Source organism: Manis javanica, chromosome 5, assembly GCF_040802235.1.
Source record: "Manis javanica isolate MJ-LG chromosome 5, MJ_LKY, whole genome shotgun sequence".
NCBI lineage: Eukaryota > Metazoa > Chordata > Mammalia > Pholidota > Manidae > Manis > Manis javanica.
In genome coordinates this window covers 16793319-16816668 of record NC_133160.1, presented here as the reverse complement: position 1 = coordinate 16816668, position 23350 = coordinate 16793319, and the positions used below count along the sequence as shown (strand labels likewise).

The 23350-nt window shown below is 53.4% G+C and overlaps 2 protein-coding genes across 3 annotated transcripts in view; one reads left to right on the top strand and one right to left on the bottom strand.

Annotated features, from left to right (window-relative positions):
• The window catches only part of ZHX3 (zinc fingers and homeoboxes 3), a 137893-nt gene extending 129777 nt beyond the window's left edge, over positions 1-8116 (bottom strand). Inside the window, exon 1 of the mRNA XM_073236602.1 lies at positions 7297-8116. The gene's annotated coding sequence lies outside the window, so the exon portion shown is untranslated. The remainder of the gene's footprint in view (positions 1-7296) is intronic.
• A 143-nt stretch (positions 8117-8259) lies between these two features.
• LPIN3 (lipin 3) lies at positions 8260-23256 on the top strand. 2 transcript variants are annotated; one of them, XM_073236597.1, is made up of 22 exons: positions 8278-8417; positions 9024-9176; positions 11822-11974; positions 12064-12263; positions 13270-13365; positions 14235-14500; positions 14712-14798; positions 15320-15440; positions 15608-15908; positions 16692-16791; positions 16933-17093; positions 17495-17588; positions 17686-17755; positions 19143-19235; positions 19311-19354; positions 20092-20230; positions 21228-21376; positions 21559-21645; positions 22112-22264; positions 22424-22538; positions 22618-22721; positions 22908-23256. In XM_073236597.1, exons 4-22 carry the CDS (start codon positions 12072-12074, stop codon positions 23050-23052), a joined length of 2517 nt encoding a protein of 838 aa, XP_073092698.1. In that variant the 5' UTR covers positions 8278-8417; positions 9024-9176; positions 11822-11974; positions 12064-12071; the 3' UTR covers positions 23053-23256. The 2 variants fall into 2 exon arrangements, with proteins under 2 accessions (XP_073092697.1, XP_073092698.1); XM_073236596.1 differs by lacking the exon at positions 9024-9176 and having other exon boundaries at positions 8260-8417.
• The last annotated feature ends 94 nt before the right edge of the window (positions 23257-23350 follow it).

The following is a 23350-nucleotide window of genomic DNA, read 5'->3' as shown; positions in this document are numbered from 1 at the left end:
ACTTCATTTATTTCAACAAACAAAGCCAATTTCTGTTGGATTGTAGGCTTACATATGAAAGGTAAAACAATAAACCTTTGGAAGATAACATGCAATATCTTCATGACCTCAAGGTAGAAAAAGTTTTCTTAAACAAGCCTGAAAGTGCACTAACCACAAAGAAAAGATAAATTGGACTTTTTACAGTTTAGAACTTCAGGTCATCAGGAAAGCATCATTCACAGTGAAGAGGAAAGCCACAGAGGAGGATTTGCAATGCACCTGACAAAGGGTTTATATTCAGAATATGAAAAAAAAAAGCCAAAACCCTACTGTAATGAAAAGACAGACCAATAGAAAAGTGGGCAAGAACAAGCTCTTCACACAAAGAAAATCCAAATGGCCAATAAACATATGAAAGGTGCTGAGCTTCATTAATAATCAGAGAAATGAACCACACTGAACAACTACTACAGACCCAACAGATGGCTAGAAGTACAAAGTCTGACTGTACCAACTACTGGTGAGAACGGGTGGTGAATGCACAAGGACAGCTCTTGTTCTTATACATGGCTGGGGGGAGGGGGACAGTGTACTTGTATAATCATTTTGGAAAACAGTTTGGCATTATTTTTTATAGTTAAGTGTTCAAATACCTATAATCCACCAATCCTGTTCCAAAATATATACTTAAGAGAAACATATGCCCAGGTAGAACAGTAGACATGTACAAGAATGTTCGCAGCAGCATTATTTATAATAGCCTTACACTGGAACTAACCCAAATGTCAATCAGTAGTAGAGGGGATAAACTGTGGTGTACTCACACAGTGGAATGCTATAGTCATTAAAAATGAATGAACTGCAGCTGAATGCAACAATTTGGAAGGAAGACTCATATTAATAACGTGGAGTCAAAGAAACCAGACACGAAAGCACATTTAATGGTTGTTTTTACCTAAAATCTAGACCCAGACAAAACTATACATGCCCCTGCCCCCACAGTCTTCTACCCCTCCTGCACTTACAAGATTTGCAAAAAGTAGTAATAAAAGATGTGTGTGAAAAAATATTGGGGAATCACTCTTCTGTCCCACACCACAACTACTGTCCTGCTGGAATATACCTCCTGTTTAGAGGGAGAGGAAATGGTCTTGGAGGTGAGCTAAAGGAAGTCTCTCTGATATTGGGGGGTGGAAAACAACAGAATCAGCTAGTCCTTCTGTTGGAGTCCACTGTGATGACCTCATTGACAATTTTTAAAAGTCACTCAAAGTTAGGGGGCCATAATGACAAACTTCCAGTGGGTTAAACCTTCATTGGAGACCTAGAGAGCATGATATGGGACAACAGGCACGAGCAGTTTCTGAGGTACGACGCACATTAGCAAAATGGGACCACACAGTTTTCACAAGATTCCCAACAAATAATGTTCTTCCAGATTTCTTCAGGATATCTAAATATTTTTTGTTATTATAACTATGGAATTACTTTACATAAGATGTCAAACTATTTTTTGAACTTGACAAAGGGTGTTAAACATCTGTCCATTTTAATATGTATAGATCTACTTCATACTTTTGGGGTGATGGATATATTCATTATCTTAATCATGGTGATGGTTTCATGGGTATCTACACATGTCAAAACACAAATTGTATACTTTAAATGTGTGATTTATGGTATGTCATTCAGACCTCAATAAAACTGGAAAAGTATTGTGCTTTAGATGTGTTTTCCCACTTAACATGGTAAGTTCCATCCACACTGTCGTATGTGCATGCAATCTGTCATTTCTTCGTGCTGTGTAGAATTCCAAAGAATACATCCATCCATCACAGTTTACTAGCTCATTCCTTTCAGCACCTCCCTTGCCTCCCATTCACCTGTGCCATGAAAGTTGTCATAAATAACTTTGTCTTTTTCTATATCTGAGCAAACTTTCTTCAAAATACATTTTAAGAAGTAAGATTGCTGAATGAACTATGTGCCCTATGAATATTTAATTTTCCTGAGAACTACCTGCTTATTTTACCGAAGGGTGGAGCAAGTTTACAATCCTGGCATGAGAGTTCCCAGTCTCTTCGCTTGGGTCTGACCCTCCCCACTGCAACAAGGCAAACAGCATGGACTCGCAGACAGAGGTACCCAGTGCCCTGCCTCAGTTGGTATCCACTTCATGGTTGCTGACAAATAATTCCAGCTGCAGCACACAGCTGCAGCCATTCCCTCTTGCTTAACAGATGGAATGTCTCTATTTTTACTTGTTTCTAAAAATCATATTTTGGGGGAGGGATGCAGGTTAGAGAGGGGAGCTCTGTAGCCTGACTTTGCAGGGCACTCCCCGGCAGCCTCACAGGTCCCACCTACGTGAAGGAACTGGGCCTCAGTGCTTGGGCCAGAGTTTTAAGCTTCAAGGAATGTGGTGACTCAGCTGGTCGCTCAGGGACACCTCCGTGAACAAGGCTGAGGGAAGGAAGTCATTACACAGACAGCTGGGCTGTAAAAAACAAAAATACCCCACACACCAAACTCCACAAAGCAGGGTGGATATGCGTCCCACGACTCAACCAGACTGCTCTGCCACCGCCGGCTGCTCGTCTGAGCTTCTTGGAAAGCTGACTCGGTGGGGACCCCAGGAAAATCTGTGACTGTTTTCTCGCTCTACCCTGCCACTCTGACCACTGCTTCCCTCATCATCTCCTTTCTCCTTCTTCTTTAATCCTCTTGCCCTTTAAAAAAAAAGGGTGGAATTTAGTATTTCACACCTGCTGGAGACTTGGTGGAGACACAGGGAGGTCAAAACACTGGCACCCCAGGAAGGCCCTACTGAGTCAGACTGCCTGGGCAGAGTCCAGCGTATTAGACAGGGACCAGAGGAGACAGGCCAGCAGCAAGGGATGGAGACTTCGAGGTAGAGGCAAGACCATCAAAGATGTGGACACTTACCCACTAATCTTTACTGGAGACCTACTGTGTGCCAGATACCATTCCTGGGATTTATCAGTGAAGGGCCTACATTCTCATGGGGGCAGACAGATAAACACCAATTACCGTAAATCAGTAATGATATAGCCTGTGAGAAGGTGATTAGTGCTTTTGGAAAAGATTAGAACAGGGAAAGGTTGATGGGAGTGGTCAAGGCAAAAAGGTGCCCTCTGAGTAGTCTTGAGGTAGGTGAGGGAGTGAGCCATGTGGGTGTCTAGGGAAAGAGCATTCTGGGCTGGGCAACTGCCAGGATAAAGGGAGGAGTGGGAGTGTGTTGGAGCACCCACGAGGGGGTGGGTGTGGTGGCTGCAGATGAGTGAGGGGGAGTGTAGTGGACGAGGAGGGCGGAGAGGGGAGGTGAGAGCCTGGGCACCCAGAGAGGGTTTTGAACAGAGATCCAAACAGAACTGAGCTTGGTTCTAACAGCATCCTGCTGTCAGATGGCTTTGACCTGCGCGGGTACAATGCAAGTGGAGTACAGAATGAAACTGCTATTCATGCCAAAGACGTAGATTTTATGAAGTCAATTAGAGTAATGGTGGAGGACAGCTAGAATCACACAGAGCATTCACAAATGAGGGCCTGTCGGTATTAGGTCAGAAAAGGACAGTGAAAAGGCAGGAATTTCAGAAGAATGACTTAAGTAAGGGTTAAGAGAAGCCTTTAGAAAAACCAAAGGAGCTCAGAGTATTTTTGTATAGATGTGCTTTTTAGAATATGCAGTGCTCGGTGAAAGATGTTATGCCAAGCAATCCACACGTGCTCCCAAATCATTTAAATGATTCTTTAGTCACGCTAAAAATTAGGATATAGTGGCATGCATAACTAAAATTTTATCAAGTATATGATAATAAGATTTGTTTAATATACTTTTAAGTATATGTTAATAGGCCCCTGCGCCTCCTATATATACATATACCATCTATACATAATTCAAGGATAATTCAGCATAAGTTGCTCTGCCCTAAAAAAATATATTTGAACACTATTTAAGTGGAGAGCACCATGACAGATCCTCCTTGAGCTACAAAATATTATGAAACATAGTCCTGGAAGCCCGAGGGAGGGTGGGGGCAGAAGGTATACCCAAATAAAAGAGGAAGACTAGAAGGTCTCTGGGCTGAAGCCCCTGGGGCAGTTGGTAAGTCCTGCAGGGATTTGTGACACACAAATGCCTTCATACGGTGGTTAATGATTCTTCTAGTATTCCTCCCCAGGCGAGAAATCGAAAATGGGTTCCAAGGGTTCGGCCAAACTGACGTTTTTCTGGGAAGGACAACTGGAGCTAGGAACTGCCCAGCCGCTGCCCACACTTCCAGGCAACCTGGCCAGACCGGTCAGTCCTCAACTGTCACCAAAGGCTCCACTGGCAGGAATAGGGGATATCTTAGGGAGTCTCCTGCCCTTCAGCCTAGGGATCCCTGACCACACCCAGAGCCTGTCCCTGAAGGCTGGGCCACATGAGCAGAGAACGAAGCATTAGCCACATCAGCAGGGAAAGAAGTCGTCAGGCAAAAGCAACCCAGGCCAGGAGCCCAGAGGGTGGCCGCCTCCAGCCAGAGGGAAGGGCGGGGCCACGGCCAGGCGCGGGCAGTGGCTAGCTGGGTGGGGAGAGTGGGGGCTGGCCGGGGAGGGTACAGTTTCCGAGGCCTCTGGGCGGCGCTGGAAGGATCGTGTCTTGTAGTCTGCCACTCCGGTTTTGGAACCACTCACCTGCCCACTGCTGCAATTGGGAGGCTGAGTCTCCGCACACACCTTGCAGGGCAGAAGCAGCCTGAAGCGAGGGGTGGAGGAAGGCCTGGCACCCACTGGGTCTTTCCTCTCCTTCTTCCCCCACTATCTCCCCTAGTGCCCCCTCCACCTGGAAGCCAGAGGGCTTTCTCAGTACCCACTAAGGCTTCTTCTTTTGCTCTGAGAGCAGAGCACCCCTCACATACACAGTCTGATTCCTCCTCCGCCCCCCAGTCCTTTCCCTTCACCTTCCACGATCAATATAGAACTATCCCAAGTTAGCTCTGCAGGGCCTTTGTACAAAAGTCCCCAAACTGGGAACACATTCCCATCTTTCTTCATGTAACTAATTTCAACCTATTTTTCAGGCTTCAATATCTATCTGAGTAAGCTTTCCTTGATTCCCCCGTCCTATTATGGGCTCTTGGGCTTGACCCACCTCAGCCTTGATCATCCCACATCACAATTGCCTGGCTGGCTGGCTGTTCTCCCTCTTTCCCGTCTCCTCCTGCACCTCCCTCCAAGACTGCGGGGTCACAGCGCACCTCCAGTGCCTGGCCTAGGCATGGTGTTCAGTGCCATTCTAAACACCCTGCCAGGCCATCCTCTGTATCTCTGCCTGGGTGGGAGACTCCCACAGTTACCTCACCTCTTAGAACAGCAGGTCCCAGGCTAGAGTGTGTACCACGGACACTTTGGGGGGTAATTAAAATAAAGATGGGTGGGCGCCACCCCCAGAGTTTCTGATTCCCTACGTCTGGAGAAGGGCCTGAGATTTTGTATTTCTCACAATTCCCAGATGATGATACTGCCAGCCCACTGACCACACTTTAAGAATCACTGTGTTAGAGCACCAGTTTCTTCGCTGGTAAAATAGGATTATTGTCCCTACTGTGCTGGGTTTTGCGAGACTCAAATGAGACCATGCAAATGAAGAGCTCATCATGGTGCCTGCACCCAGAAGGTGCTCAGTAAGTGTTTGCAATTGCTACTGGGAGTGGGCAGTTGACACGCCAAGCAGGGAAAACATGAGCAGGAACAGTGGTAGGAAAGGGTCCCAAGCAAGGCAGTTGGGTTGGCAGAAGAGCAAGGCCCAGCCCAGCAGCCAGGGAGTCAGCATTGTGCTATGGAAGCAGCTGGGAGCTATGCGCAGTTCTGGAGCAGGGTAGTGACAGGTGGAAACTGAATATGGCAACACCGAGTAGGAGACTGTTGCCAGCAGCAAATGCCATGTTCTGGGTTCTCCTTAGCTGTTTGGCCAGGCATAGGGTTGCCAGATTTATCAAATAAAAATAAAGGATGCCTAGTTAAAATTGAGTTTCAGATAAACATCAACAGTAGGTTTTTTAGTGTAAGTATATCCCATCCAACACTTGGGATATACTTATACTAAAAAGCATTCATTGTTTACCTGAAACTCAGATTTAACTGGGCATCCTTTATTATTTTATTAAAAATAAAGTAATCTTTATTTTTATTTGCTAAGTCTAACAATCCTTAGCTAGACATCACTGCCTGCCCTCCAACCCCCAAGCCTGTGCACAGCAGGGAGACAGCTGCAGGTTCCACTTTAATCCCAGAAGTGGGCAAACACAAGTGCCCATGTTGCTTGCATACTCAAAGGATGCCTCAGAGATGGTGACGTAAACTGTAAGCTAGAGCAGCTTGACCCTTGCCCCTTTCAGCTCAGAGGAGTGTTAGTACAAGTCATACTACCAGAAGCTGCCTCCGTCTCCCATAACCAGCAAATCCTAGATGATTCATAGTTCTAGAAACAAGCCTGTCAGAAAACCAATTTCTGCAACAACCTTTATGTCAACTTTTTATTCTCTAACAAAAAACAATGAAAACAATTTGTACTCCACCTTTAAAACAATGTGATAAACATTACTGACTACTTAGTGTGCACCCTGCACTGCATTCAGCATTTTATTTAGCTCTGTAGTTCTCAGCCTTGGCCTCATGGTACAATTACCTGGAGAGTTTAAAAACAGTCCTAGGACCCCAGGCATCAGTATTTGCACAGGGCACAGTGGTTCCAATGCACAGCCAATTTTGAGACCACTGGTTTAATTCATCCTGTTTAATCCTCACAATACAATCCTGCAAGGTAGGTTTTACCTCCATTTTTGCAGACAAGGAAATTGAGGCTCAGTGGGGTAGAGGGACTATGGCATCTGTAGGTACAACCTCTGACCTCTCCTTCCTTCCTTCCTTCCCAGGCTCCCTCAAGGAATTCCCAATATTCCAGCGTTTCACTGTTAAATATAATAGTATAATATATAATGCTTCCACAGATATGTTTATGGTATGACAGTGTCCTCTGGCCACCTTGAGATAGCTCGGCTCCCCACAGGGCTCTTCTGAGATACCGTAAGCCAGACACAGGCTGGTTCAGGGCTGACACCAAAGGACTTTTGGTGAAGTGAAGACAACTGAGGCCAGTCACTGCCAACCAGGTCCCGTCATCTCATGAACAACGGAGGCCACCTCTCACTCCCCACCCCCGAGTACGTTCTAAGCCGGGCTCTTTGCCCTCGTGCCCAATCCTCCAAGTTTTTCCTTGGTGCCTTCCCTCTTTACAGCAAACTGCCTCACCTCCTGATCTTCTCGGCTATCTTCTTTGCAGAGGCCGTGCATCCTCACAGGTTGTTGGAGAAGCCTTTGATCCAGGACAGGCCGTCAACCACAAATCCAAAGGGAAAAACCCGTTTCCCGGCCTGAGCCTCGTCCGTGGTTCTCAGTACGATGGATCCTTAAAACTTGCGCGCCCCTGAGGTCAGGTGTCTCCTTCCTGTGGCCCCTGCCGGCTGAGCGGGCGCTCCGTTGGACGAGAAGGCTGGTCGCCGCCTGACCTCTGCTGGCCAGTGGCGGTATTGAGCCCCGCTGACGCTCCCCTCCGTGCGGCGGGTGGGTGGAATGGAGAGCGGGCATTGATTGGGCCCCTGCTGTGTCAGGCACTGAACTGGGCGCTGCGGTGTAAGGATGAGCGCGACCTGCTCTCATGGGGGTCAAATTTAACTTAAGAGGCAGACAGTAATCAAATAGGCATTCGGGCAAATATAAAATCACAATTGTAGGCTATGGGAGTGTACGATAGAAGAGTCCTGTGCAGTCTGGGGTGTGATGTTGGGGGGTGGCGGAAGGACGGTCAGGGAAAGCTGTCCCCGAGGAGGCCACGTCTGAGCAACAGGTGCCTCACAAACTCATTCCATGTAATCTCGAAAATCCTTCAAGGTGGCTATCCCCTTTGACCAAGCAGAAAATGGGTTCAGATTGGGGAGAATTTACCCAGGGTCACACAGCAAGCTGGATACAAAGCCGAGAGGGTTTAGGTAGGCCCAATTCGCAAGACTCCGCAGGTCGGCCACCTGGATACTCCGTCCAGCCGCTGTAAGGCCCGCGGCGGCGCCGGGCTGGACCTGAGAGGGGCGGGGCTCCGGGTGAAAGGGCGCCCCGGGGAGGAGGAAATGGGCGGGGGCGGGGTCTTCTCGGGGGTGGAGCCTGGACGGATTGGGCACTGCGGAAGCCGCCCTAGGCTCGTGAAAGGGGCGGAGCCGAGTCTCACCCAGTCCGAGAGGAGCCGGAAGCGCCAAGTGAGTGCGTTGCCGGGCGCACTTACCAGCCCGCCCTGTGCTCTCAGGTAGAGGCAAAGGCATCGGGTCCCGGAGGTCCAGTGGGCAGCTCCCCAGTAGGGCCCGAACAGGGCCTGAGAAGAGGTAACCCTCCCTCGCCCCGCCTTGCCCATCTGTCTTGCCTTCCGATTCGTTCTTCCCTGTTCCCGGCCCGAGTCCATCTCTAGCCGTCAGAAGGGAGCTCAGGGGTGGCGCGACTGGCCTCGTTTCGTCCATCTTCCTGGCCGGCAGCTGCGGGATCTCTGGACATCCAGAATGTGGGACCATGAAATAACGAGATGCACAGACCTCCCAGGGGAGGTTGGCACAATTTCACCCCAGGCTGACCGTGTGAGCTTGGGGAGGGCACCCACCCTCTCTGGTACTGAGTGTCGTCAGTTGCAAAACGGTCTGATCCTTACTTGCCTTGCCCTAAGACTGGTCTGGTCAGGTGCAGTAGCTGTGAAGGAGCTTTCTCCCTTCCGGGGCTATAGGAATGCTTATCCTCCTGCTCCCTTTGGGCCTAGGTGGAGAGCTGTACCCGTCTCCCTCCCACCCCCAAGTCTGGGAGTCCAGAAAGGCTCAGGGCTCACACCCAGGGCAGCTTGTTCTGGCTTCTCTGTGATGGAGTTGTGACTGGCCCAGGAGGCCTGTGGATGTTCCCAGAGTGGGCACTGAACCCTGGAGCCCACCTGTTCCCTTTGCAAACAGTGGGGCCAGCATTGTGCAGGGCCTTGAATGCCAAGTTAAGAAGTTTGAACCCTCAGCCGCAGCAGAGGCATGTGCACTGGAGTCTGACCTGTATCACCCAGGACCAGCCTGGGTGAGGGGGGCTGTAATGGTGCCAGGAAGGTGTTGCCATAGGTAAGTGATATGTAGGGACATTGATCATGTGCTAGTGCTTTGCATGAATTATCTCATTATTCACACATCCCTGTGTTATCCCCATTTCAGAGGCTGAAACTGAGGCTCAGAGGTGACAGGACTTACCCAAGGTCACTGCTAGTAAGTGGCAGTGGGGGATTAGCACCAAGACAGTCTGTAGCCAGGACATCCAGTTATAAAGCCTTGACCTAGGACAGCAGGAGGAGAAAGAGGGGCTGGGGAGTGGGAAATTGGGACTAGGCTTCAGAGGGCTTGGGAGGGAGGGATACCCATGTGTCCTGAGAGGAATTCAGCTGACTGGACCCCCAGGGAAAGGATGGAAGAGACCACATGGAGGAGACCACAGAGGCCAAGCTAGGTCCTGGGGAGAGGACGTGGCTTCAGAGATGGGTACAGATAGAGAAGGGAGCCCACAGCTTGGCTCCCAGGAGCCCCCTGATGCTAAGCATCCACTCAGGTTAGGAGAACAGGGAAGGAATGAATTCTAGACTGAGCAGGGTTTGAAAAGTTGAGGCCTGTTTCACAGAAGCGGAAACTGAGGCCAGCAAGTTACATGCATGAGGATACTCCGTGGTGGATCAGAGCAGGACCCAGTGCCCCTGGGGGCTATCTCTGCCATTCAGCTCTTCCTGCTACCTGTGTGACTCTCAATGGTGGGACATGTGACAATGTTTGGAGACAGTTTGATTGACACATCTGGAGGGGGTTGGCTACCTGCATCTAGTGGGTAGAGACTAAGGACACTGCTAACCATCCTGCAGTCTCCCCACAACAAAGAATTATTCAGCCCCAAGCAGCAATGAGGCCAAACTTGAGGAACTCCATACTGGGTCCTATATAGCCTGTGTCCATACCCACCCCCCAGCCCTACCCAGCTCTTTTGCCCCCAGCAGGGCAGATAGCTCAGACTTGGGCCTCCAGCTGGGAAGACCTTTGCTCCCATCCTGATCTGCCCCTCCCATGCTTGCTTCTTTATTCCTGGAAACTTTTGGAGTACTCTGTTTTTCCTAGGCACAGTGATCTAGATAGAGCCCTGTCCACCACATGTCTGTCCTTGTCAGTCTGTCTGTCTCTCCAGACCTGTATTCAGAGTTTGGTATAAGGCCAGGAAAAACCAAAGTGGAAATACTCACCTAACACATAGTAGGTGCTTTTCGGATAAAATGTTTATTAAACTTGAGTGATAATTTCGGGGTTCACAGAGCTCCATTTATCCAAAATTTTAGCAATTCTAATTGTACTTTATGTTTGTGAAGCTCTGTGTTTCTAGCAAACTCCTAGGTGATGCTGACACAGCCAAGCTGTGGACCACATTTTAAGTGGCAAAACATTACAGGCTGAGCAGGGTTGAGCTGTGGGCCCGGCTGCCCTCTCTGCAGACAACTATGCTGTGGTTTAGGGACCAGGGAGTGGAGGGAACCATGGCATAGAGTCCGGAAACCAGGATATGAGTCATTACTCTCTCCCTCCATCCATGGCCTATTAGCCTCATAGAGTGTGAAGAAGTCACTTAACTTCTTTGAGGGGTGGTCTTGCATGGCAGGTAGTCCTCCAAGGGTTCTGGTGCAGGGTCTAGGAGAAGAAAGTGCCCTTCGGGGGTGGGATGGCCTGAGTCCTGACAGCCAGAGGGGCAATAGGCCACTAGCCCAGCTGGCAGGAAAGGGGCAATGAGCTGGGGCTGGTAGGGAGGAGGGAGCAGGGCAGCAGGCACCGTGCCAGCGTGGAGGCAGCTCTCATTACGTCCCTGGCTTTTTTCCATGGCTGCTGCAGCCTCCTGCTCTGGCTCACCCAGCTTTGCTTGGTGTGAGAAAGCTGGAGGGACTGGTCTGGCTGGTGGGAAGAGGAGCAGCTTTGATGGGTTTGGGACCAGCCCAAGGCCTGAATGTGAGTCTGGGAATTAGTATTTGGGGTTAAGAACTATGGCCTAGAGACACTGGGGTCAGGCTGTGGGCCATGGATGGGCTTCCCACCCATCCCAGGGAATCTGGGAAGGAGTTCAGAGTTAAACTGGGAGTTCCTTCCACCTCCAGATATAGGGGATGCCTGCCTTGAGCATCTGACCCAGGAACAGAACTGGGCAGAGGCTTAAGTCCCTGGTGTATCCCCACCCCTGGCTCCCCACAAATCAGTCACAGTGGCCCAGCAGGACCCCTGCCAACTCCTAGGACCAGGAGTCAGCAAGACAGCTGACCCCATTTCTCAGATGGAAAAACTGAGGTTCCTCCTCCCTGCTTCCTGGGAAAAGAGCAGTGCTTAGGGCTGTCTCCCTGACCCAGCAGGGGCTGGACCTGATGTGTCATGTGGTGCCCCCCAATGCACCCCAGGGAGGAGGGCTGACCTACTCCTGTCCCCACAGTTGGGCCACCCCCACGGTTAACACTGAGAGTCCTGCAGCCACACAGGGTTGGGTTCAAATCCTTGTTCTTCTATTAGTTGTGACATCCTGGAAAAGTCACTTCACCTCTCAGCCTTAGCTGCTTGTCTGTAAACAGGAATAATGACACGGGCTTGGTCATTCAGATGAAATGAGCCCTGCCACTGAGCACCACGGTCATTATCATTACTCATGGCATTTAGAGGCACAAACACCCTTAATTGCCTTACCTGATGCCCTCATTTGACAGATGTGGAGATCGGCACTTGGAGAAGGCAGGTGGCTGTCTAAAGATCCCTTGAGCAGCTGGTGGGTGAGCTGAGGCCAGAATCCACGTCTTCAGGCACACCTCCCATCTCATAACTGCTGCCAGTCTGCGAGGGCATCCTGCGGGCATCTCGCTGTAAGCCTGGGGACTGGGGCAGTCAGCCCGGGAGCCCCACTGAGGGCAGTGGGCCAGGCCTTGGTCCCAGCACCTCCTCCCTTTCCTAGCACTGGCCATGAACTATGTGGGGCAGCTGGCAGAGACGGTGTTTGGGACAGTCAAGGAGCTATACCAGGGCCTGAACCCAGCCACGCTGAGTGGTGGCATTGATGTGCTGGTGGTGAAGCAGGTGGATGGCTCCTTCCGATGCTCGCCCTTCCACGTGCGCTTTGGCAAGCTGGGTGTCCTGAGGTCGCGGGAGAAGGTGGTGAGTACTGGCTGCCCAGGGAGCCGCTGCAGGGTGGGCTCTTGAAGCCAGTGTGGCCCCTGCAGTCCCAGGAGAGGACCCAGGCCTCTCTTAGATGGGGATCTGTCCTCTTCTGGACAGGCTTCCATTCTGTTGTACCTTCTTTGAAAGCTTTGGGTAGGTTTGGGGTTTTAGTTCAAGGTGGTTCCCATTTTCCCCTATGAGTAGCATGGTGGGGCAGCCCCTGGTACTAGGGTCTGGCTCCAGCTTCCTAAGACCTTACCTGTACGTTCTTAGTAAGTTGCTTCACCTGTGCAAATGGATATGCTTTCTCACACACCTGGTGATGATGGGATGATTTGGGAGAATTAAATTGGAACTGATAACATTGTCCCAGGGCCAGGTATGTAAGTGACATTCAAAGGGTGGTTTCCCTCCCTAAAGAAATGTGTGCTGTCTTCACTGGGCTCAGGTGAACGTGACAGATTTTTGTTAGCACTGAGTCTGGTGTTTGAAAAGAGGTCTGGTGGGCCCAAATCCCTTTACATTGGGTGTCTGTGAACTTTCCAGAATCCTAAGAGGGAAGTATGACCTTGTGGGTGACAGCATAGCTAAGTGGGTAAGCGCTTGGGCTGTGGGCTCGGAGCTTCTGGGTTCATAGCCTCCCTTTGGAACTTTCCAGTGAATTACTTAACCCCTCCAAGCCTCAGTTTCCTCATTTCCTCATCTATAAAGTGGGGATGATAGCAGCTACTACAAGGGGTTGTTGTAAAGTTTAAGCAGGATAGTCTAGCAATGGTCATTCTTATCATTGTTCGTGTAGTCAGCAATGCCTAGGCGCTTGGTGAACTTGCAGAGACCCTCAGAGTGGGGAGCAGCCAGCACACCACGGTATGGGGGAGAAAGTTCCAGCAAGTGCAGTCCTTGGGGACAGCAGGGAGATGGGTCTGCAGGGCCAGCTGAGGGCTGGTGGACTGGAGCAGGGGAGTGAGGGATGCTGGTGGAGGCCACGCACATCACACTGCAGGTAGACATCGAGATCAACGGGGAGCCGGTGGACTTGCACATGAAGCTGGGAGACAGTGGGGAGGCCTTCTTTGTCCAGGAGCTGGAGGGTGATGAGGTAAGTGCCTCACAGGTCTGATGCAGGGGGCCAGTCAGGGCTGCCACCAGGACATGCTGACGGAGCCTGGGTGGAGTTGGGCGGGGTAGGGGCAAGAGCTGATTTCCTTCCCAGGGAAAGTTGGGGAAGGTTTCCCAGAAGACACCTGCATTAGGCCCCTGAAGGAGGCCTTCCCTGGGCACCTCGAAGAGGAGGAGGGTGCTGGGGAGTAGCTAGAAGGCTGGAAAGCATGAGATGGATTGTTCTGGATTGGGGGCTGGCTCAGGGCAGCTGGAACAAGAAAGTGGGAGGGTGGGGGATGAAGAGAGGGGTGTTTGCGGAAGGGAGGAAGGGCCCAGCACAAGACAGGAGAGATGTTTTAAACAGTTTGAGTTTGACAATCTCTCGTGGAGCCCCTACCGTATGCAAGACACTGTGCAGTGGACCTGGATGAGGGGTGAGCCCTGCCTTCAGAAAAGCTTCCCACAGTAGCCTGGGAGACAGACATGAAAACAACAGATGATAGACTATGTTGTTATTGCAGTGGAGGGTGCTGGACCTGGGCAGGGGAGAGTCAGGCAGACTTCTTGGAGGAGGTGACGCCTGGTTGAGTCTTAGAGCAAAGAAGGAGATGAGAGGCTGAGGCCTCAGTTTCTGCTGGACAGTGGCTGCACAGCACCCTGGCTCACTGTGGGCTGCCGCTGGGATTGGGGCTGATTTATCTGGGAGGGAGCTTTGAGGCCAAGAGCAGTTGCAAGGCCTTCACATCTGTTTTCCTGACTCGTCTCGCTCCATGGCCTCAAGACTCAGGCAGGGCTCAGGACGACAGGGGGGTGGGGATGCTCCCCATGCTGGAGCTCCCTCAGTCCTGCTCCTGGTCGGCTCCACAGGAGCACATGGCTACCCACCGGTGCACATCACCCATCCCTTGTGGGGGCCTAGCTGCGTTCCCGTCAGCCTCCCAGCTGGGAACCGCCAGTGAGTCTGAGGCCATCAGTGAGGACGTGGCCTCCATGGGACGGAAGAAGAGGCGTCGCAGGAGGAAACCCAGGAGAAAGGAGGGCACCGGGGCAGCCAATTCTAGTTCTGAGGAGCTGGAGCCAGGCACCGACAGTGAGCCATCCCTGCTGGAAAAGCCAAGACCCGAGCCCCCAGGGTGTGTGGGGACCAGGAAAGGGCTGAGGGTGTGGGGATGCCAGCCAGGGTTCAACTGCTGTTTCCTTTGCTGATGCTGTGTGACCCTAGATAAGGGCCTCAACCTCTCTGGGCTTTAGCTGTTTCACCTCCCCAAGTCCCTAACGTCCAGGCTCCTATGCCCAGGGTGCCCTGTCTTGTCAGTGACCAATTACTTCCCTGTGGCCCCTCAGAAGTGTCCAGTCAGAAGGGGAGGAGTCCTCACCACAACCCAAAGACATCTACCCCTACTCCGATGGCGAGTGGCACGCCCAGGACAGGTGAGGCTCCAGGTGGGCTGCAGACAGGAGCTCAAGGCCACAGCCTCTGAGGGGTGTCCATTCACATTTTTCTGATGAATAGTAATACAGAGCACATGTAATGTGTTTGCTGGCCATTTGTGTATCTCCTTGGTAAAGTGCTGATTCAAGTCTTCTGCCAACTTAAAAAATTGTGGTAGAATAGACATAACATAAAATGTACCATTTTGGAGTCCACAGTTCAGAGGGTAATTTGGTCTATTGATGATGTGTAACCATCACTGCTATCTAGTTCCAGAACTTCATCATCCCAGATGGACAGCTTGTACCTGTTAAGCAGTCACAACCTTGCTTGTTTTTTTTAACTGGACTGCCTTCTTACTGTAGATTTGTAGGTGTTCTTTACATATGTGTATATTCCTTATCTACTCTGGATCTAACACAGGCATAAATATATGTTGCAAATATTTTTTCCCAGGCTGGGGTGGGCAGTGGTGGGCGTCAGGCTGGCTTGGGGGCCTCTGAGGTCTTGCTCCCTGCAGTATCTCATCAGGTGGGCTAACGTCACCTAAGAGCGACTCAGAGCTGGAGCTGCGGACCCCCGAGCCCAGTCCCCTGAGAGCTGAGTCCCACATGCAGTGGGCCTGGGGGAGGCTGCCTAAGGTGCGTTTCTCCACGTCAGCCTCCCATCCCTGCCTTACGGGGGCTCCGGGACCCTTGCGGGGCAGGACTAGAGTGACCAAGACTGAGGTTGTCTCCCCAAAGCAGGTGGGCTGTGGGAGGCAGGCCCTGCCATCAGCCCACATCCTCTCCCTTTTGTCTGACTGCAGGTGGCCAAAGCAGAGCGGCCTGAGTCCTTGATGGCCCCCATGGGCAGCACCGGGGCCGTCCCTCCTCCTCAGGACGAGCCTAGCACCCCCTGCATCTCTCTGGCTGGCACCGACCTCATTCAACCTGACATGGAGCCCCCCACTCTGGTGGGCCCCCCTCTTCCTGCCCCTAAGAGAGAAGAAACCAAGACTCAGAGCTCCAGGGAAACAGGCCTCCCTCCTGTGATGAAATCACTGAGCTGGGCTGCTCTTGAGGGCCCCGTTTCCTCTGGGCAGGCAGAAGGGGTCTCCAGGAAGAGAGGTGAGTGATGGCTGGACCCCTTCCTAGTGCTTCCCTGGCCTCTTGTTAACCCCAGGCGGATGCTGGGACTTCAAGCATATGGTGAGCACCATTGTGTGCCAGATACCATGCTTGGCCCCAGCCCTCAGGAGGACGGCAGATAGGTGACACAGGCATAAACAAGGAAGAGCGTGGCATGGGTGACATGGGGCAGCAGCATCGGTTGGGATGGGCTGCTTAAATCATGTGGTCAGGGAGGGCTTCTCTGAGCGGGTGATGCTTGAGCTGAGATATGGACGATAAAGATCCAGCCAGTGAGGACCTGAGGAAGAGAATTCTGGGCAGAGGGAACACCATGTGTCATGGCCATGAGGTGACAGAAAGGTTTCATGTCTAGAAAATGAGGCAGCGTGTGTGTCTTGAGCGAGGCAGGGCTGGGAGAGGAGGCGGTGAGGTGAGCAGAGGCCGGATCCTTCCCAGTTGAGAGCGTGGAGAGGCTCCAGGCCCACACTGTCCGGATGGGTAGTCACTGGTTATATGTGGCTATTCTAAGATTTAATTGAAATTAATTAAGATTAATGACCTTTAAATTCCCATTTCTCTGTCACACCACATGTTAAGTGTGCTAATAGTCTCACGTGGCTAGTGGCTACTGTGTTGGACATGCAGACAAGGGATATTTCTATCATCATAGAAAGTTCAATGGGACCACAGTTGCTTTAGGGTGTTTAAAGGCAAGGGGACACACCACTCACACTACTGAGCACCTGTCAAGGCTACAGGTATCCCCTCCTCTGCCCTCAGGGTCCCTGAAGAGAAACCAGCACCTGGGCCCCAGCGATATCTACCTGGACGACTTGCCCTCTCTGGATTCTGAGAATGCAGCCCTTTACTTCCCCCAGAGGTGCCTGGGTTCAGGGGGCTGGGGTGTCTTGGGCTGGAGCCTGTGGGCCAAGGGGCAGTTATTAAGGGCCTGGGAGTGGGTGGGGGGGGGCTCCTCCCAGCCTCCTTGTACTCATGTCACCGTTGGCCCCTTTGCCCTCAGTGACTGTGCATTGGGGCCCAGGAGGTGGAGTGAACCCAGCAGCCAGAAGCCCCTGAGGGACTCCAACCCTGAACAGGAGCCAGAACCCAGTCTGGACACAGTGGACCCGATAGTGCTGTCCCTCTGTGGTGGACTGGCTGACAGCCGGGACATCTCACTGGGTATGTCAGGCCATGGCTGAGCCCTTCTGAGGACTGGCTCTGAGTCCAGGGTGGGAGGGAAGGAGGAAGGACCCCAGAGGGTGGGGCAGCAGAGCCATAAGGCTGCCTGGGGGCTGCTGCTTTCTCAGCCCCATGGCGCCGTCACTTGGTCAGCAAGGGCCAGGCATTCCCAAGGTCCCTAGGGGCAAATGCTTGATGCTGAATTACGACTTGCCTTGTGAACCCAGGGTGGCAAGTGTGTGGGGTGGGAGTAGTAGATGCAAAAGACACAAATGGGGAGGAGGCTGCTAGGGCAGGGAGCCAACCTGCAGGAGACCTGAGTGATAGAAGCAGGAGGGTTTGGGGAGCAGGTCACGTGCTATGTGTTGGCCCCATTCCTCACTCTCTGCCTCTGTGCCCAGAGAAATTCAACCAGCACATCATCTCCTACCATGACCTCGCCAAAAACCCCGGCCTCCTGGACGACCCGAACCTGGTGGTGAAAATCAATGGGAAGTGAGTAGGGGCAGGGCTGCTGGCAGCCCCAGAGAGTCAGTCACCCTGCCCTCCAGGGCCATGGCTGCTGCAGCCCCTCACCCTGTTATCTCTCCAGGCATTATAACTGGGCTGTCGCTGCCCCCATGATCCTCTCCCTGCAAGCCTTCCAGAAAAACTTACCCAAGGTAATGGTTAGAGCACCACTGGACCTGCTGGAAAAAGTGGCCATAGCTTTGGGGCGGGGGCCCGTGACTAGGAAGTGGAGGTTGGACAGAGATGGGCCTGAGGCTGACCGGCTGCAACAGCCCCTCTGGAAAGTGAGACAGAGGCGGTCACCTCCTATGCTGAGAACCTCTCAGGCTGGGCTGCAGGTGCGTGCTTTATCAGCATCCGTTTATTCAGTGCCTACTGCCTGCCAGGCACAGGCTGGGGGCAGTCATGCCCTCCTAGGAAGACAGTTAACCCAAGATGCAGTAAGATGATCATAAAATTCAGCTGTGAGAATTGGGAAGGAGAGATCCAGGTGCTTTGAGAGCCTACAACAGGAGGGTATGCAGAGCAAGAGCCCACGGCAGCAATTTGAAGATGAGTAAGCCTTAAGCGGGGAAGGCACAGGAACAGCTAGGAGGGGCGAAGCAACCCAGCCTCTGCAGTCCCTCCCAGAACCTCCATCCTGTGCTGACCTGCACCTGCCCCTCCTGCCTTCTGGGAGGGTCCAGGGCTCCAACCTGGTCTGGCCCACTGTTCTCCAACTGGTTAGGCTTACCCAAAGAGCATCACTAACCCGATGGTGACAGCTGGTGCTTCTCTTTGGTGCAGCTCAGCTCCTTGCTCTGGCTGGCTCTGAGTCTGAGCTGGGACTAGAGTCTGTGAGAAGAAAGAGGGTCACTGCCCTGCTGGGCAGACCCACCGCTTGAGGCCCCTGGGAGATCCTCCAGCCTGTTCCCAGCCCTGGCCAACGGCCCCCCACACCCATGTCCTCCTGTCTTGGGTTCCCCATTCTGTTTGGAGGAAGCTGATGGGGCCTTGGCTTGGGCTCTCCCTGGGGTTATCTAGCACAAATCTAGTCACTTTTTCACAAGGTCTTGCCTCCACCAGACACAGTGGAGGGAGGTTGTTCATGGGATAGAATGCTGACCTTAGGGACTCCCTGGGTTGGTCTTGGAGGTCGAGGGGAGTACTGGCTATAGACTGTCCTTCCTGCTGTCACTTGCAGGACTCATGCACGGAGTAGCAGATCTTGAGAAACCCCCAAAGCACTGCCTTCAGCTACTTTAGCAGAGAGACTGACCCACAAGATTTGGAGGCCAGGCCAAGGCTGGGCAAGAACTAGAGGGTTGGGACTGGAGTGGAGTATGGGTGGGCAGGAACGGCCCTTGGTCTCCCGTGCTTAGCTCCATGATTCATTGCTCAAAATCCCGGGATAGAGGTGAGCATGCTTCCTCAGCCTCCAGCTGCTCATAGCACCTTGCTCTAGGGTTGGCCCCAGGCTCCGGCTCAGGGGGCCCCAAGGGCAATGTAAGGCAGGTTTTGGCGGTGCAGGAAAAAACCGTGGCCTTCATCTGCCCACAGAGTGCTGTGGACAAGCTGGAGAAGGAGAAGATGCCCAGGAAGGGTGGGCGGTGGTGGTTTTCCTGGCGACGCAGGGACTTCCCAGCTGAGGAGGTGGGTAGTCATGGTCACAGAGCGGGGGCAGCACAGGAGGAGGTGAAGTTCACCAGAAGGATGTTCCTTCCATAGGGCAGTGCCCAGAGGGAGAAAACTGAAGCCAGGGAGCAGCATGGGTGAGTTGCAGCCAAACCTGGGGAAGACCATGGCGGGGGGTGGTGGGGGTGGGAAGGAGGAGGAGGGAGGGAGCCAGCACAGGGGTGGAGCCAGCACCCTACCCCAAGCCACATGTGGTGCTTTATCACTCCCCAGTCACTTCTACACCCACTGTTTTTCCTGGAAAATGTCCCCATTTCACAGATGGGAAAACTGAGACCTAGAGATACACCAAAGGTCCCACTACTAGAAAATGGCAGAGCTGGAACAGATGCCCAGCATCCTGGCCCCGACGAGGGGCTCCTGTATTAAGGAAGGGTGGGACTTCCTCTGTCCACCAGGAACTGGCTGACCTTCCTTCCTTCTCACCTCTGAAGTGACCCAGAATACCCAAGGTTGGGGGTGGGGGGACGACCAAGTCAGCCAAAGCCAAAGCAGGTGGGACTGGGGAAGAGCCCTACCAGGCGCTTCAGGGGTTTTCAGGTGAATATCTCTAAAGCACGTACTGGCAGGCTGCAGGGCTGGGAGCTCTGGGCCTCAGCTCCCACTCTGCTGTCACCTGCCTGGGTGTAGACTCTTGGCCTGCACCTTATGTCTGCTGCCACCCTCAATGTGGGTGGCACCTAGAGGAACAGTGCTTTCTGAAAGGGCAGGGACAAGCCCCAGGCTCCCTGTGGCCTGGGCTGAGGGGTGAGCATCTACTGGGATGAAGGGCCTCCAACTGGGGGAGGTGGCCTGAGAGTTGGGCTGCCCGCAGGGAGAAGACCGACATCCTTAGCAGCGAGGACGACTCCCCAGACAGCCCCGTGATCCTTGAGGCCCCCTCCCTGCCCCCGTCGCCTCCAGCCTACACTCCCACCTACAGGAAGTCCCTCCGCCTCTCCTCCAGTCAGATTGTAAGTGGGCATGGCTGTGTTTGTGAAGGACTGGTAGGGCTGAGATAGTTTTGTCCCAGAGCCTCTGAAGGCCCAGTGAGGAATGACTCCTTAGAGCCACACATTAACCAAAGTCCAGAATCCATCCTGTTGGCATCCTCCCTAATGGCCTCTGCGTGAACGCGGCTAGGGGCAGGGCTGTTCCGTGTGCCACCCCGTTTCTCTGTTGGATGAGTCATGGGAAAAGCCCTCTCTGTGTTGACCTAACTTATCAACCTGCAGTGGGCCGGCTGCTTCTAGGTCTGCCCTTGGAAGCCATGCTAAAGGAATCAAATGCTGGGGACATCGTCTCAGATTCTGGTAATCTTAGGGCCCAGAGTCATGTCTTCAAGCTCAGTAACTGGTGGTTCCTATAAGAAGAATGTTTTCTTCCTGCGAGCGGCTTCGTGGTCAGGGAGGTGCCCAGGAGGATCTGGCTGGCCTGGTACAGAACTGCTTCATCTCTGTGGTCCTCAGAGGTTCACACCCAACTTGGGGTCCACCGGGGCCTGACAGCCTTGGCTACCTGCTGTAGCTGAGAGCTGCCCCAATCCTTCTCTATGGACCAAGGACAGCTCTAGGTCTCTCTTTGCAGGGATGTCACAGGTACCCTAGCTTCTGCAGGGCCCCTCCTATAGAATGTGGTACCCCCACCAGGCACAATGCCAGCCTTGGCATTGATCTGAGAAACTTGAGCAGGAGTTACAAGCCAGGCTTTGTGAGCTTCATTCCTAAGGGGCACGAGGAAGGCTAGGGCCTGTGCCTGGCACTGTGCAGGCCCACTGGTACTCCCTCACCCCTCCTCGAGGCCACCCTCTGCCCGTGAGGATGTGTCTGCAGGTAGCTGTCTCTGATGAATTCAGGCGGGTTCTCTGACTTGGGAGGAAGAGGAGAATGAGAGGCCCCAGGTTGGGGTAAAAGGGGGTGGACAGTGCCTGGCTGTGGTGGATCACAGCTTCCCCCCTTTGCCTGCCCCCAGCGGCACCTGAACTTGCAAGAAGGTGCCAATGATGTGGTCTTCAGTGTGACCACCCAGTACCAGGGCACCTGCAGGTGCAAGGCCACCATCTACTTGTGGAAATGGGACGACAAGGTGGTCATCTCGGACATTGATGGCACCATTACCAAGTAAGGCCAGTTGGCCAGGGAGAGACAGGAAGGGCCTGGGCCTCGTCTCCCTCTGGGCTAGGGGATGGGGGATAGGGTCAGAGGCCCTCTCCCCCAGTGCACCTTCCTGGGGCTAGGCCCCATTGGGCCCCACATGTGGAACAGGAGGGCTGCCCTGCAGTGACCCTTCTCTGTGGCTCTAGGTCAGATGCTCTGGGCCACATTCTGCCACAGCTGGGCAAAGACTGGACACACCAGGGCATCGCCAGTCTCTACCACAAAATCCACCTGTGAGTGTCTGGGCTGGGCTGGGGCAGCGCCGTAGGGAGGGAGTGACAGGGCATCTTAGACCGCCCTGGCCTTTGTCCAGGCTTGAGGGCCAGCAAGGCTCACCAGGGCATATCCCTGGAGTACTGAGACCTACTTACTGGGCTTTAGTTCTCATGTGAAACTCATCTCCTGTGGTCTGGGGTCTGAGTCTAACTGCCGGCCTTAGGGTTACAGAGGAAACCTACGGTTTTGCTCAAACCCTCATCCAGCCTCTGCACCTGGGCCTCAGGACTCTGTCCATGCCCCTTCTACCTGGGATGGCTACTGAGGCTGCATCTCTCAGGCCTGAAGTCCCCTCCCCACCAAAGCCTTTAGGTTTGAAGGCCAGAACCCCAGGTCCGGGTTGAGATGGCCGAAGCCAGGAAGGTGGAATGGGAGCTGGCTGGTCTCTGATGGCTTTATGCCACCCCTGTCCCCCGCCCCCAGAAATGGGTACAAGTTCCTGTACTGCTCGGCACGGGCCATTGGCATGGCTGACCTCACTAAGGGGTACCTGCAGTGGGTGAGCGAGCGGGGCTGCGGCCTCCCCAAGGGCCCCATCCTGCTGTCTCCCAGCAGCCTCTTCTCCGCCCTCCACAGGTAACCACCCCTATAAGCTAGAAGCCCACAGCCCCCGGGGGGAGCGGCAGCCTCACTGGCATGTCAGCTGGGTCAGACCCCATGTCACCTGACCTGGCCATCCTCTGACTACCACCCCTCCTTGGCTCCCTTCCTGGCCCGCGGCCCTGGCTGCCCCAGGGAGGTGATTGAGAAGAGGCCAGAGGTGTTCAAGATTGCCTGCCTGAGTGACATCCAGCAGCTGTTTCTGCCCCACAGACAGCCCTTCCATGCTGCCTTTGGGAACAGGCGGAATGTGAGTGTGTCCCTTCCTCTCGGGCTGAGCCACCTCCCCCCCATCCCCTGGCCCATCGGCCCCTTCTTGTCCCCTGCAGGATGTCACTGCCTACCGGCAGGTGGGCCTACCTGAGTCTCGCATATTCACCGTCAATCCCCGGGGAGAGCTCATCCAGGAACTCATGAAGAACCACAAATCCACGTGAGGCCAAAGGCTCCATGTGTCCCCTAGGCCCTGCTCAGTTCCCAGGCCCCAGCCCCACCTCCCCCCAGGGACTCGTGCCTTGCCCAGGGCTCCCAGGCAGGATGCAGTCTTTTTCCCTAATGTGACAGAGGCCAGAGCCTGGCGGCAGCTCAGGCTCTCAGCACCGGCCTGTTCCGCCCATAGGTATGAGCGGCTTGGCGAGGTGGTGGAGCTCCTCTTCCCACCTGTGGCCCGTGGCCCCAGCACAGACCTGCCCAACCCTGAATACAGCAACTTCTGCTATTGGCGGGAGCCGTTGATCACTGTGGACCTTGATGTCCTGGCCTGAACTTGCCCTGGCTGCCATCACCTCCCTACCTGGCCCAGAACTGACTGGGCATCCCAACGCCACAGGGCCAACCCACCGAAGGGGACAAGACCCACCCTCCTCCCTGGCCTGTCTCCTGTGCCAGCCAAGCTGCAGGGGGTAGGCAGCTGGTCCAGGCCTCAACATGGCCTGGGCCTGTAGCAATTAAAATGACTGTTACCTGGCCTTGCAGTGTTCTCTGTGCCCTTCATGTCATTGTCCCTGTCCCTTGAGACTGTGCTTCAAATCCTCATAGGACAGAGAGAAGAGGCAGACCTCG